This window comes from Poromitra crassiceps (assembly GCF_964638095.1).
Source record: "Poromitra crassiceps genome assembly, chromosome: 17".
In the NCBI taxonomy this organism is placed as follows: Eukaryota; Metazoa; Chordata; class Actinopteri; order Beryciformes; family Melamphaidae; genus Poromitra; species Poromitra crassiceps.
In genome coordinates this window covers 36,733,550-36,748,242 of record NC_139635.1, presented here as the reverse complement: position 1 = coordinate 36,748,242, position 14,693 = coordinate 36,733,550, and the positions used below count along the sequence as shown (strand labels likewise).

General features: G+C 43.6%; 1 protein-coding gene across 1 annotated transcript in view; it reads right to left on the bottom strand.

The window, feature by feature from the left end:
- Positions 1–1,599: 1,599 nt before the first annotated feature.
- Positions 1,600–14,693, bottom strand: part of LOC310792388 (uncharacterized protein) — a gene marked incomplete at both ends in the record, with an annotated part of 28,887 nt that continues 15,793 nt past the window's right edge. The window contains one exon of the mRNA XM_083654104.1: positions 1,600–1,809. Within this exon, the coding sequence (XP_083510230.1) occupies positions 1,600–1,809 (210 nt within the window). The remainder of the gene's footprint in view (positions 1,810–14,693) is intronic.

The following is a 14,693-nucleotide window of genomic DNA, read 5'->3' as shown; positions in this document are numbered from 1 at the left end:
CCTGATGGAATGTATGCTCCAGCAGGCCATGACGACAGGCCGCTCCACTATGCCGCCAACACAGGAGATCTGGACAAACTGAGGACCCTGCTGCAGGAAGACCGCTTCAGAAGATGGATGAATGAGTGGTGGTCGGTGAGCCTCTACCATTGACCCCGCTGGTGTTCACAGCCACGTGGCATCGTGCTTCCTGTGTGACCTACCTGATCACCCAGGGAGCCCATGTAGAGCTGATGGACTAACCTACACACCTCTCTACTGGAACATGCTCATCAGTCACCTGGACTGTGTCTGGACCCTCCTGGAAGCCGGGGCCGACCCCAACAGAAGAAGCGGCCCATATGCAGATACTGGGGGTCATCTCGCCATTCCGAAGTGTCGGCATTCCGATCATTGACTTCTATGCTTTCGGAGAGGCGGCACTTTTTATCTCCAAAAAACGTTTCGCCATTGCGAAAGATATTAGGTCCGCCATTCCGACATAGTATATTGAGTTATTTAGCTTACAGGGGTGGGAGAGGTTAGGTTTAGGGTTAGGTTCTGGGGGAGGTTAGGCCAGAGTCCTGCGCGGGTCTGATTTTCAAGACCCGGTACCGCCCGGCCCCGCGACGTGCAGTACCGACCCCGCTCCGCGAACCCGCTCATATGATCAATCAGTACCGCAACCCACCCCGCCCCGCAGACATGAGACCCGCGCCCCACTCCGCTTCCGCATATATCATTTTTTTTTAAGTGAACACAACCAAAGTAACTGCGATCGTTTCACAATTCACACAGGAAGCGAATAGCGGTCTTTTCTGGCCGAGTCACTGACGAGAGCCAACAACGGTGGTCAGTGCAGTCGGACTCGGCAGGCATTGCATAACGTTATTTACAATTAAGCACATTGACGGTGTTTTGTCACTGGTGCCAGTGCCAGCAGGCCAGCCAGCAGCTAAAGGAAACATGCTAGCCTTGCTGGCGCTAGCTGTCATGCAATGCAACAAGCTAGCTAGCATAGGTCTAGGTCATTTCTGTTTATACCTGACCGGAGCGAGGGAGAGCTGACCCGGAAGGAAAGGACCAGCGGAAATGATTGAGGTCAAAGACGTCAGGTCAGACTCAGACAAAACATGAAGTTACACACTGACTGAATTATTATCGTTATATAAAAAGTAAATAAAAATACATATATTCGTTATATAAAAATACATATATTATACAACACCCGCGACCCGGGCCGCATGTTGTTTATTCTACCCAGATCCGAACCCGCAAATAAAATGAAGACAAAATAACACCCGCCCCCCGCATTTTTTTGCGGGTACCCGGCGGGGCCCCGCGGAACCCCGACCCGGTGCAGGACTCTGGGTTAGGCTTAGGCGTGGGGGGTGGGAGAGGTTAGGTTTAGGGTTAGGGTCTGGGGGAGGGTAGGTTTAGACGTGGGGGCTGGGAGAGGTTAGCTCCAGCCGGTCCCCCGGGTTAGGGTTAGGGTTAGGGTTAGGGTTCTTTCGCAATGGCGAGACAGATCTCCATTCCGACAATTTTGTGGGAATGCCGGTATTTCGGGGTGCCGACATTTCGGAATGCCGAGGTGTCCCCCAGATACTGTACCCTGTTCTACCGTGCTGCCCTGGATGGAAGTCTGGACATACTGCAGGAACTCATCAGGTTCACACCCTTAAGAGGTCTCCTCTCTACGTCAGTGCCGCCCGCCACCACCTGGACTGCTTCCGCCTGCTGTTCCAGGCCACTGGTGTTCTGGCCCATCACGTGGCTTCTCTCGCGCATGACAGCCACCGAGACATGTAAACAGCGGTTTCCGTCTGTCTGGTGCAGGAGTGCACTGAAAACAGGGGGCCAGAGATCAGGGAAACAGCGTTTCAACATGCTGCTGAAAGATGCCGAGATGTTTACAGCAACCACTGAACGAGCGTCAACTAGCTACGTCTCGTTAATGAATATAAGACTTCCGGCGGATGATTTTCAAAGTAAAAGAATGATTCTGCACATGTAGAGCGCACACAGAAGCCACCGAGAAATTATTATTTTGCCCATTAAAAACAATAGACTAAGCATTTAAACGAAGCTATACAATACAAACTATGTTTCTGTATGACAATAATAACATTAAGAACGTTCTTCTCAGTATATAAATGGTAGTAGCTGGTCTCAGGACAAGACTTCCTGTCACTGTTTTTTGTTTTTTTCAAAATAAGATGAATGTAAAATGTATGGTCTGACAATTGCCAGTTGTGGCACTTTTGACGGCAGTCTACAGGTGTATTATAATTTATTTGACGTAGAAGTAGAAATCTGCAGCACAAAAAAAGACAAAAGGAAAATCTCAAATTCTATATTTAGCACAATGTTTAACAACGCCGCTGCCTGCTACAACAACAGGCTAACAAGCAACAGGTAAACAAGTTGAATCAGTACTTTCAGTCTTTTTTTTACACAACTGTACTTCTACTTAAGTAAAGAATGTGTGTACGTTTCCCATGCCTGCTGACAGAATAGGATAGGATAGAATATTGGTGGTGGGAAGCAGGCCTCTCACATCTTTCATAATTGTACTGAATACAAGTTTGAAGTGTGAAGTAAAGGAGGTATTTCTCTCATTTCTCTCTCTCTTACACACTTTCTCGCTCTCTCCACTCGATCTACGATGAATGCTCTCTCTCACTCTCAGCCATAAGTTATCTTTTATTGATCCCCATGGATCAATAATTATTGATCCTCATCCTCTGCATTTGACCCATCCTCTACCAGTGGTGGGCAAGTTACTTTCAAAATGTAATATACTACACATTACTAGTTACTTTCATTTGAAAGTAATAAGTTACTTTACAATATTACTGTCTGTGTAGAGTAACTCGTTACTTATTACACTACTTTTGCTTTACTTTCACCAAAGAAAACAACAGCAGCAGCAGAATGACATTGCCACCCCGGAACCATCCCGAAAAATAATTTCAACTGCCTTGCAGTCAGTGTAAACAATCCAAAATTTGAAATGTTATTATTTTCCTTTGTTATTGTCATCTATAGTGGTTATTTGCATAAAAACACTAAATATCTGCTTAACACAGACCGTACTAATAGGCCTACAACTCCCACAGGGTTCCCACATTTCCATGACTTTTTGTATTGTAGAGAGATAACAGTGACACTTTGATCAAAACAGTCTTAGGACTACATTCTGTAATTGTGTTAACTTCTTGTGAAAGAAATAAGAAGGAATAATATTCTGTAATTGTGTTAACTTCTTGTGAATTAAATAATAATGAGTAATATTCTGTAATTGTGTTAACTTCTAATGAAATAATAATACTATTACACACCGTCCTCCTTGCACAATGCATTTTCTCAGGAACGATGACCAACAACGATGACTTCAGCAACTCAGACAGTTAGTGTGCGGTAATCAAAATCAGTAATCAAACCAAACCAAACCAAAACAGTAATCAAAACAGTTGCACCATATTATGGTGCAACTGTTTTGATTACTGTTACCGCACACTAACTGTCAACAATGAACAATGAACAATAACAATCAACAATGAAGTTATTCATTGAACAAGTAGGTGTTGGTTGGTTCAACACAACATGTCCGTGCATGCGCGCTTCTTCTTCTTCTCTAGCCTACAAGCATGTAACTTCCTTGATTGTTATTGTTGATAATTCTATTTAAATAGGCGACATTTTCAGTATATCAATAATGCAATAATTTCCCGAAACATTCTTAAACAAGAAAGGAACATAGTGCACTGCAAAATATTTTTAGTAATTACATTTGTAAAAAAAAAAAAAAAAAAAAAAAAAAACTGCAGCACCCCTACTTCCCGCGGCCCTGAGGTTTAGGTGTGGGGGGTGGGAGAGGTTAGCTCCAGCCGGTCCACCGACACGCTGCACGCCGCCTCGCTCAGCTGGTTCTGCTTGCGGGCTGTCGGCACTGCGGCCTGTCGGCACATAGATGGGGCACCGTGTGATTTTGGCACAGAAGAGTGATTTAAAGCGGCATGATAGGAAATACCACGCCTGTTTGCTCTATCACACTAAATCAGGCGCGTAGCCATGGGTGCGCCTGGGTGTGCAAATGCCACCCAGACAGGCAGCTGGCACACCCCCAAAAAATGGGGTAAAAAAAAGTTTTTTGTTTGTCTGCAAAACACATCAGCTGTCATGCTTAAGTGTCCAACTGTCCGCTGACCTATGTGCCCCGGAGCATCATGGGAAACTAGTTAAGCTGTCGTCCACATAAAGTAAACAAATACACGCACAGCAGCAGCAGCAGCGCCAAATCAAGAAGACATGAAACACAGCTCGCTTTTAAGCTTTTTCGGCAAAGGCAAGAAACGTCGCATTGACGACGAGGAAGAAGATGACTCGTCGTCACCCTCCCCCTCAACAAGTGCGGATTGTAGTGCACCCGTTCCCGCACCTGTATTGGTGGTTGTGATGCGCTCCCCCTTATTGTATGTTTCTCAATCCTAACATTGTTCTCTCTGCTCCACTTAGTTGTCCTGCCCTGGTTGCTAAGGCCTGGTTGCTAAGCTGATCCCACTCTGCTGCTCATGCCTGGCTCAGCTGATCCTCATCTCCATTCCAGTGGCATTGCTTATGCCTGGACTCAGCTGATCCTCATCTGTTAATCATAGAGCTCATTCATAAATAGTGGCAGCTTCAGTCATTCTCTCTCCCTCTCTCAGCTCAACACCTCTACATGCTGGTGGCAGCAGCATGTACCTGGTTTGTTTTGGTACTTTGATTTACTTTCTTTGATTTATCCTTTCTTTACTTTGGGAAAGGTGGGTATGGTGGTTTAGTTTTCGCGGCTTTGTTTCTACAGTTGAGTTTGTTATGTTTTGTAGTTTAGGGTGGTGCCTGGTCCGCCGGCCGTGTGTCGGCCAGTGTGTGCCCGCTCTTTTGTTCTGTTTGGCTGTCCCACCTGACCCCTTTGTTGTTTTGGTTTTTCTTGAGAGCTAATTTTTGAGTTGGAAAATAAAAAGACTCGCTTTTTTGGCAAACTTGTTCTTTGACTCCTTCTTTTATGTGTTATTGGTCTCCAAGCGAGCCTTTTCAAAGGTGGCCGTAACAGTGGTGTACAGTGGAGAAGAGACAGACGATGATGAAGAAGATGATGCAGCCGAAACAATGACGTTAACAGCGGGGAACGCAGCCAACAACACACCGAACGCAGCCAACAACACACCGGAGGTTTGTGCAGAGCCAGAGGACACTGACGCTACAGATCTCTCTGCAGTAGACGAACCTGCATGCCAACCAAACTTGCGTTTTTCCCGACTAGAACACTCTTTGGAAAACGTAGGTGCAGCTAAATGGTACAACAGATACAGTTGGCTATAGAGTACAGCATTAAAGTTGATGCTGTATTTTGCCAGCCTTGCCGCCATTTCAGCACTGATGTGAAGGAGACGCATCCTCCACGTCCTATCTTAAAGGCACTATGTAGTGATTTTTTTTGTCCACTAGATGTCGCCATTTTCCCTCTAAATCTGGCTTGAAAAGGCACAATTTTTTTTTGCCAGCGGCCGCAGACCCTCTCTTTCTGTGGCACACCCAATGTGCCAAGTCTGGCTACGCCACTGCACTAAATATTTGATGTGTTGCACAATTGAGACCATGAGCGTGGGATCTCCGGAGGCATAAAATTGAAAACAAATCAAACCACTGGCATGACATCTGTGACATACATGCCGTTAATGCCACAAACGACAGTTGTGACAACAACAAGGTGCAACCCCCCCCCCCCCCCCTCCCTTCATTATTCGGCAAAATTGAAAACTTTCAACTCGAGCGAACGGGCAATGAGGCATCATTTCTGCCGTAGAAATTTGCGGCACTCACCTCATCCAGGGGAAGGGTCTCCCCCAAGCCTTCCCCGGGAGACCCTAACCCATATCCAGGGAGAGGGATAGGGTCCCCCTTGGAAGGGCAGCACCAGCCCCACGGCGTAACTTGACCTTTGCCTGACCCCAACAGGTGTAGAGTGCTTTGTAACGGTCCGCCGGTGCATTCCACAATACAAAACAAGGTACCGGGGCGCGTGACCTCCAATGCACAGAGCGGTGATATACTACGCTGTCGGAGTGAGAGCGGGCTGGACCCTGCAGTGGACATGTGCCCACCTCTTTTTAAAATGAGCAGTTTTGACCCCATCACTTTTTAAAAGCATGCACCAAGAAATGTTTAACAAATGAGAGTGCTTAAGAAAGGCTTATTTCCACAATAAGAAAGCACAGGGCTACAGAACAAATCGAATGGGAGGGCAATTACAAACCGCGGCCAACAACCAACATGCAGACACCAACGCAACTCCAATTTCAAAACATGCTGCAGAAGGCTTTCACACACAATGCACTGTGCACTCCCACTATACAAAATATAGCCAGGTCTGAGCTCTCTCTCTCGCTCACACATACACATACACACACACACACACCACACAGCACTGTGTGCACCGGGCACGTTGTTACACATTGGTGAAAGCGAAAACAGGCTATTTGAAATAGAATAGATACCCAAGATCATCACTTCACTATTAGTTCCCCCCCATATCTTCAGTGCCTACTGCCCAGGTGGGTTATCTCGTCGTAAGGGCCTTTCTCTCTGTGTGGAGTTTGCATGTTCTCCCCGTACCCCCCTAAAAACATGCAGAAGATCAGATCGTCATCGTCATCTGACCAGTGACGACAACATCCGAAGTTGGTCCCCGGGCGCTGTACGAGAAAGCGACCACTGCTCCTGGCCTCAGGGCCGGTTCCAGAACCAGATGACTAAGGGTGCATCCAAGATAGGAAGGGGTGCAGATGCCCGGCCGAAGGCCGGGCCCACTCGGGTGGCCGGCCGAAGGCCGGCCGCCCGAAAAATTTGACATGTTATTTTACTAAAAATAATGCATTTGACCATCATTTCAAGTAGAATGATACCACCCAAGCAAGAATATTTCAAGTGTTTCAAGTGCTTTACTGAAATATTTGGACCATATAATGATAATACAATTATCTCAACCTTAAAAGGTTACATATAGGTGCCAAAAAGCCATAAAATCACATCAAAGAACAAAGAAAAACAACAACGATAATTCAAGTTTAAACAGTAAGTGTGCAGCTGTAGCATTTATTTAAAAAAAAAAAAAAATTTTTTTTTTTTTTTTTTTTTTTTTTACTTTTCAACTGAGCATGCAGACAATTAAAATAAGGGTGCAATGCATGCTTTTGCACCCCCGTAGAACCGGGCCTGCCTGGCCTGCGCCTCGGAGGAAAGGACATGCCTGGATGGGTTAAATGCAGAGGACACTTTTCACCGGCCACCATCAGCATGAGTGTGTTGTGGCCGCATGCATGTATTGTGGTGTTCGTGTGACAATAAAAGACGGGCTTGTCCGTTACGAGAGAGTATTAATATTACAAAAAAGGCCAAAGTGACATGGCTTGCATGTGGGAGGGCACAATAGCTCATTTGGGGACCCATACAATGCAATGTAAATACAGTATAGATTAGAAGAAACAAATGTGCATTGTGCTAAGTAACGTAGCCTAAGTGGACGTTTAGTGAGGCTAGGGAATAGGGGCCATAGCTAGGGATAGGAAGAGAGTAGTCGGGTTTCGAGAGGTGGGTAGGGGGAGTTGCTTGGGTGTTGGGGGATATGGGTGGGGGGGGGGGGGGGGGGGCAGGGAGGGACTAGGGGAAAGGGGCAGTAGCTACGGATAGGAAGGTGGTTTCTAAATGTATATAAAACACAGTCTTACCTTTTGCCAAAAAAAGAAAAAATAAACAATTAGTTTGATCTTCTAATATTTTTTAGGGTCTCATGTGACCTCTTTATTTGTCAGACAGACTCACAACTGGGTTTGAATGAAGGCTAAGAGGCTAGCCTTGAAAACGATATCAAACATATTAATATAAAACATGACTTAAGGATCTGAAAATAAGCCTAAATAGGACATGCATCAGCATCTATAATCCAATTTATTGTAGGTGGTGAACTTCATGAGCTAATTACTGTGACTAAGCTATCATTAAGCAATGGTTATCATGCCAAAATATCATAGATGCACCTTTTCAAAATTGTTGATTAGAAACCTTGACAAGTGCAATTTTGGCCTTTTGCCAATGGACTAATGTTCTCAGAGGTTTAGCGCTGACAGTTGTTATGAGACATTGGCGGCGAGCCAGAGGACATGAAGATAGTTGTTGAGAACTGCAGCATTTCTCTCTCATTTGTTTTGTTTGTTTTGTTGTCTGCTGACTGTCGTGTGTTATTGTTGTTGTGTTATACTGTACGCAGTAACTTGTATTTAAGTTTTACTCTAAGTCTTCCTGCACAGGCTCCCGCTATAAGCTTTAAGTAGCTTCTTGGGAGACCTGGCACTCCACACAATTGTGTTTTTGATGTTGATCCACATGTCGACTGTTTGTGTGTGTGGGGGGCGAAATAAAAATCTGAATCTGAATCTCTAAGGAGCTGTTGATTTGTATAGAGTTGATACATTCTAATCAATGTTAATTTTGCACAAAATTAAGATTTCACCAGTGATGAGGACACTTGTGCATTTCAATTAATCTATGAAAGAAAAGGTGGTAACGCTTTCTATTAAGGTCATGTCTATAATGCATTATGAGCATGTTCAAAATAGGCCTACATTATAATGCATTTATAAGCCTTTATACAACTCTTTTAAATTTTTTATAATCATGCATGGCAACCTACATGTAATGTAATATATTATAATAAACATCAATAATACGCTATAGCACCACTTTGTGAGTTTTAAGTAAAGTGATAGCACTATAGAGCGAATCACCGCGACGTTGCGTTGACAACAGGTACTTCCGAGTAGACATCTGCCGATTGATTTAAATTGTGGAGATATCACACACTTGTTTATTGTTTATTTCTGTTGTCATTTTCAGCCGTAATTGTAACGTTAAAGATAATATACCCTAGTTAAACACGGTGATCCAACCTATCTGATGTTTGGCTGTGCTTATTTTATGTATAGTGTTGATAAACCAAATCTCCCCAACAGTGACATCTCACCGCTGGTCAGACTAACTGCTAGTTTTGTGTGAACTCAAGCTGTATTTTTTTTAATTCTGTGGCCCAACAGGTAAATTAGGTCTCCAAACTAACATTAGTGAAAGTGTTGTTAACTAATGAGATATGAAAACATCAAACATGCGTTTTAAACGTAACATTTTCTTAAAATTGTATCTATGTGACCCAGGCGTTGCCTACCGGGACGTTACTGTAAACACACATTGTGATTTGGTCTATAAGGTTATTAGCAATTGTATAATACATACTATAACACAGTTATGAGGACTTATGAGCAGTACTTGCTGGCTGCAAGTAAAGTGTAAAACAAAAAAGATTATTCTTTCAAACACTTGTCAGTTTGGCACGGAGGTATAAAGCATTATGAATGCTGAACTTATAATACATTATGTCCACCACTTATAATACTTTATAAACCTTGTTATAATTATAATTATAGACATAAACATTTGTTTTATTAAGCCTTATAAATGCATTATAATGAATGTGCTCATAATACATTATGGACATGACCTTCATAGAAAGGGTTACCGAAAAGCTAGTCTCGCTGGCCAGCCTCCCCTCCCTTCCGTGAGAGTCGTCTGGCTGCACGGAAACAGGCAACTGGGATAAGCCCTCCCCTGCTCTACAGCTGCTCCCCATCGGAGCGACTGTTTCAGTCGCTGCCGGATGTCCGCTCCCGGCTTATTACAAGCTCTGTCATTGGCTCCGACCATGTCAATCAGAGCGGCTTCCGCTCCCTTCTCCCTGTGTGTCACTGTAAATAGTGCCCTGCCGCCTCAGTGAATACAACAACGCTAACTAGCTAGCAAGCTAACGGCAGAAACCTACATGCTAGCTCATTGTTACACGCTGAAAATGGCAAATTGGATTGTTGGAAACTATTTTCCAAGGACACTGCCGCCAAGCGCCGCCCATCGCAATCCCACTATGGAGACCTGCGCCGCCAGACTCCTCTCACGGAAGGGAGGGGAGGCTGGCCAGCAAGACTATACCGAAAAGCTCTCTCAGGGTGAATAACATTCATCTGATCCATGTTCTATGTTGACCTTTTCATGAGTTTATCTTGTGTCAACAGAAATCATCATGTGCACTGTACCGAAAAGCTCTCTAAGGGGGAATAACATTAATCTGATCCATGTTCTAGTGACCTTTGCATTTGTTTATTTTGAATCCGACTCACTTTTATTGCCACTGTATGCAGTGGCTTCTGCTGGTGATATTGGCTGGGTCTGTGCTGTGGGCTCATTATACCCATAGTTCACGCTGCAGCAGCTAGATACCAAGTTACAGCAACAAGTGCTCTACAACAAACCTCTCTATCTCTCTCTCTCTCTCTCTCTCTCACACACACACACACACACACACACACACACACACACACACACACACACACACACACACACACACACACACACACACACACACACACACACACACACACACACACACACACAAGTGTGGAGGAACTCAAGGAACTACAGCTTTAAATATTGCTTCCGTGGCAGTAGGTGGTGTCACCTAACTGTACCTGGTGAACCCAGAGAGGCAAATGAGATGATGGGTGTTGTTTTCAGACTGGCAAATCACCAACAGCCCCCAGCCAGACGCTAGTCAATTCTGGCTGTAGGCTGGTAAGTTTGTTTGATCTGAAAAGTCCAATGGAACTGGCAGCACTCAGAGGTTAAGTTTCAAAAGGATTTTAATCCGCACAGCAGCAGTACATAGCCTATAATATAGGCTACAGTATGTGAGTCCGTGGGTCCTCTGATGAGGGGTGAAGATAGAGAAAAGAAACTTCTCCAAAGAGAAGCGTTCTGGATCCATTACTTACAAACCGAACATCCTAGAGGCTTAAATGAAAAATTACTTTTGTCTTGTTTTTTTTATGAATTAACTTTCTCTATGGTCTTGCTATCGTATTCTGGCTTGTCTCTCAAATCCTCCTCTCTAGTTCCTCAGATTGGTCACTTCCGACTATTATGATTCATTTTGGTTTATATAGGCTACGTGGTTTATTAGCGTCTTGTGAAAGGTGGTTGTCCATCACTCATAGGCTACTCTATTTTTGTGCATTCCCCTTGGGTCTGGATAACTATGCCTTGTGATCTTACACTGTATATGGGTCTTTTGTAGGACATGGGTTACTTGATGAGTGCCTTTTAACTTTATTACAGTTTTTTGTATAGTGATTTTATATGTTTTTTTTTCTATTAGGGGTTCTATCTAATTATCCTTCCTATGGGGATTTATTGTCTAGGGGAGGTCCACCTCTGTGTTGTACAGTGTCCTTATGTAGAGATATGGGCCATTTGAGATCCCAGTACCATACCCGCTTAAAAAATATCATATTATTGCTTCTTCTGGCCTTTTCAGGGTTACTGGTTCTCATATGTGCCATCTCCATATTATGATATTTAATTTTTTGTAATTGTATGTATTCTGATTGCCTAATTGATCTGTGCCAGCTGGATGCATTCCCTGGTTTTGCCTTCTTACATGGGCTCACACCCATTCTCTCATTTAAAACTGATCAAAGCCACAGGCTGAAAAGGCATCTGTGTTGTACTGCTGCTGTGCGGATTCAAATCCCTTTGAAACTTAACCTGTGAGTGCTGGCAGTTCCATTGGACTTTTCATGTTTTGTTGGGCCAGCACCCAAATTATTTATTAGGCTACTGAGTTGAGCGCATCATTTCTTGGACTGAAGTTTGTTTGATTTCCCAGCCAACTCTCAACTCATCTCTGGCAAGTAGACTACGCCGTGTCTATGTGCCACAGAACGCAGTGCCACTGCCGACAGTCCACAATGCCGATAGCCCACAAGCAGAACCAGCTGAGCGAGGCGGTGTGCAGCGTGTCGGGGGACTGGCTGGAGCTAACCTCTCCCAGCCCCCACGCCTAAACCTAACCTCTCCCCCCATGCCTAAACCTAACCTCCCGCAGACCCTAACCCTAAACCTAACCTCTCCCACCCCCCACGCCTAAACCTAACCTCCCACAGACCCTAACCCTAAACTTAACCTCTCCCACCCCCCACGCCTAAACCTAACGTTGGCATTGCGGGCTGTCGGCACTGCGGGTGGTCGGCATAGCAGGTGGACCCCACCTGGGTGGACCTGTTGGAGTTTAGTTGTACAAATATTTCTAGGAGGCAGCTACTGTAGTCGATGGTCTGGAGGCAGAAATAATCTCATTGTTAAAACTCAGTGGACTGAACCAAAGAACGTTTTATTTTTCTGGCTAAATCACAAGATTAGAAAGAAAGCCCAGTGAAAAAGAGAAGAGGAGGAAGCTTAATTGAAAACATACAATCCCGCCCTTTCTTAAACATCAAATTCAAGGACGTTCCAGTCCAAATTCCTTCAAATTCAAGGACCCAACATGGCATAGTTTGAGTTTATGGATCAAGGTTAATTACTGTTACAAAAAATGTTTATAATGAGAACCAGCAGGCTTTACAGAAGCTCACAGACAATGATTAAAAAGAGAGAGAGAGATTATACACAGTACATGATAAAACAGAATGCTCTATCATGTAGCCTACAATGTGAGAAAAGGGTCAACCTGGATGCACCACAAAACGTGTTCCAACTGTAACCACTGCCAATAGATAGTGCAACTGTTTTTATCACAACATGCAGAATAAAGCAATTTGGTAAGCACAGCAAAACTTTCATTGTCATTTTAGAAGAGACTGAGAGACAGGGAATAGGCTACTGTATGTAGCTAAACAGGAAAGCTAAAGGAAACATGTCTGATGATCTTTTAAGAGGTTTATGTGGGCTTACTTGTTCCCTGCAGCTGATGTGGTGGTGCTTGCCATGTCGCTCTTCATGAGTTCAAGTGGTGCTCATTGACAGTTCATTGTAGACATTTTTTTAACAAATTCTGAAACGCCCCTGAGAGACTAAACGCTATGGATCTAGAATGTACGCTCAGTTCAATGGTGGTCTCCATTTTGAAATCTGTTGCACGGTTGCGGAGGAAATTGCATTTTTCCGTGAGGTAATCTATAAACAAAACTCACTTCCTGGGGAGTGTTTTGAACAGCTCATTGCCAGGCTGGGAGGGGTCGGCCATGATCTTAAGAGACCGCTTCAGCGTTCTGGATGCATGCAGGTCCTGAAGGGATGGCAGGTTGCATCCGATCACCTTCGCCTTCTTGAGTAATATTATACTAGTTACTTTGTCAAGTAACTGATTTTTTTTGCACATATTTAAATAAAGATACAATAATTTCCTAATCAAACTGTCTGTTTTTATGCAAATAACCACAGATGACAATAACAAAGGGAAAGAATAACATTTAGAATTTTGGACCAAGACTTCAAGGCGGTTGACATTATTTATCGGGATGGTTCCGTTGTTGTTTTGGTGAAAGTACCAAACTGGACCGATCGTAAATTGGGAGCACTGTTGTTAATGTACCCTACCTTCTCATACACTCTCATTTCAGTGTCGGGCGTCAGTGTGGATTTACGAACGCACCCATTGTATCTATACAAATGTAGCATGCCATTTGTTTTTGTTGTGTTCAGAAGATTTCATCTGAAATCTAAATTGATTTTGCACTAATGATTTAAACTTTCATAATACAAGGTTTGTATTAGTATGTAGGTTTGTATCTATTCAAAATAATATGTAACGTTGCTGTTTGCACTATTTAAAGAAAATGTAATGAGTAGATGCGAAGTTGCATTACCGGTAGGCCTATATCAAAATACCATTTCCACTACTGTTTATTGTTTTTTTTCCTTAAAAATACAGCTGTTTTATTAAGAATGAGAAACGTCTGTTTTGCAACGCCCCAAAAACAATTCTTGAATGATAATCTAGGAATAGGCTACGGGCAAAAATGCAAAAACTGATCAAATTCAGGTTTGTTTGTTTGCTTGTGTTAATCATAATAATGGGTAAATGGTTGAAGTTGAAGCAATTGCAGTTATGTGATTGTTAATATAAGTCCTCTATTCACCCCCCACCATTATTTCCATTTCAAGACAACCCCAGACACATTGCACAACCCTCATGACCACATATTGCACAAGCGACATGTTGCACATGATACAGTAAGGTGACCTCTTGCACAAGGTGACATACTGTATTGCACAAGCCTCATGGTGGCCATCATTTACATGTTACTGTTTAGGAGCTTAATGGACATACTGTACTGTAGGCAGAAATGACTGTTTATAATGCTTCAGCCTGCTGTTGGGAACCCTGAATCTCCTAAGAGCTGGAACTCAGCTCAGAGAACCGGTAGTTTTTATTTATTAAGCCAATGTATGTACGTGTAATGTCCAGCAGGCAAACATTAATGACTGGCTATGCTCTTTTACTGAACGTAAACCAGGGCTAATCCATGTGCGTCGTGTGGCAACCGCAAGGGCAGGCATACCTGGGTTGTGGCTAGATGGGGTACAGCCACGGATGGAGTGACGCAAAATCGTGGCAATTGTTATTCCATTCAATTTGTGTTAGTCCTTGTATAGTATATACAAGTATAAGTGTAGGCTATGTGTGATGTGTTGGATCACAAGAAAAATCGAATTAATTGAAAGACTTTTGGCTTTTTTCAACCTATAGTGACATCATCAAACAGTGCCCTAGTTGGCGAAAAGGTGAA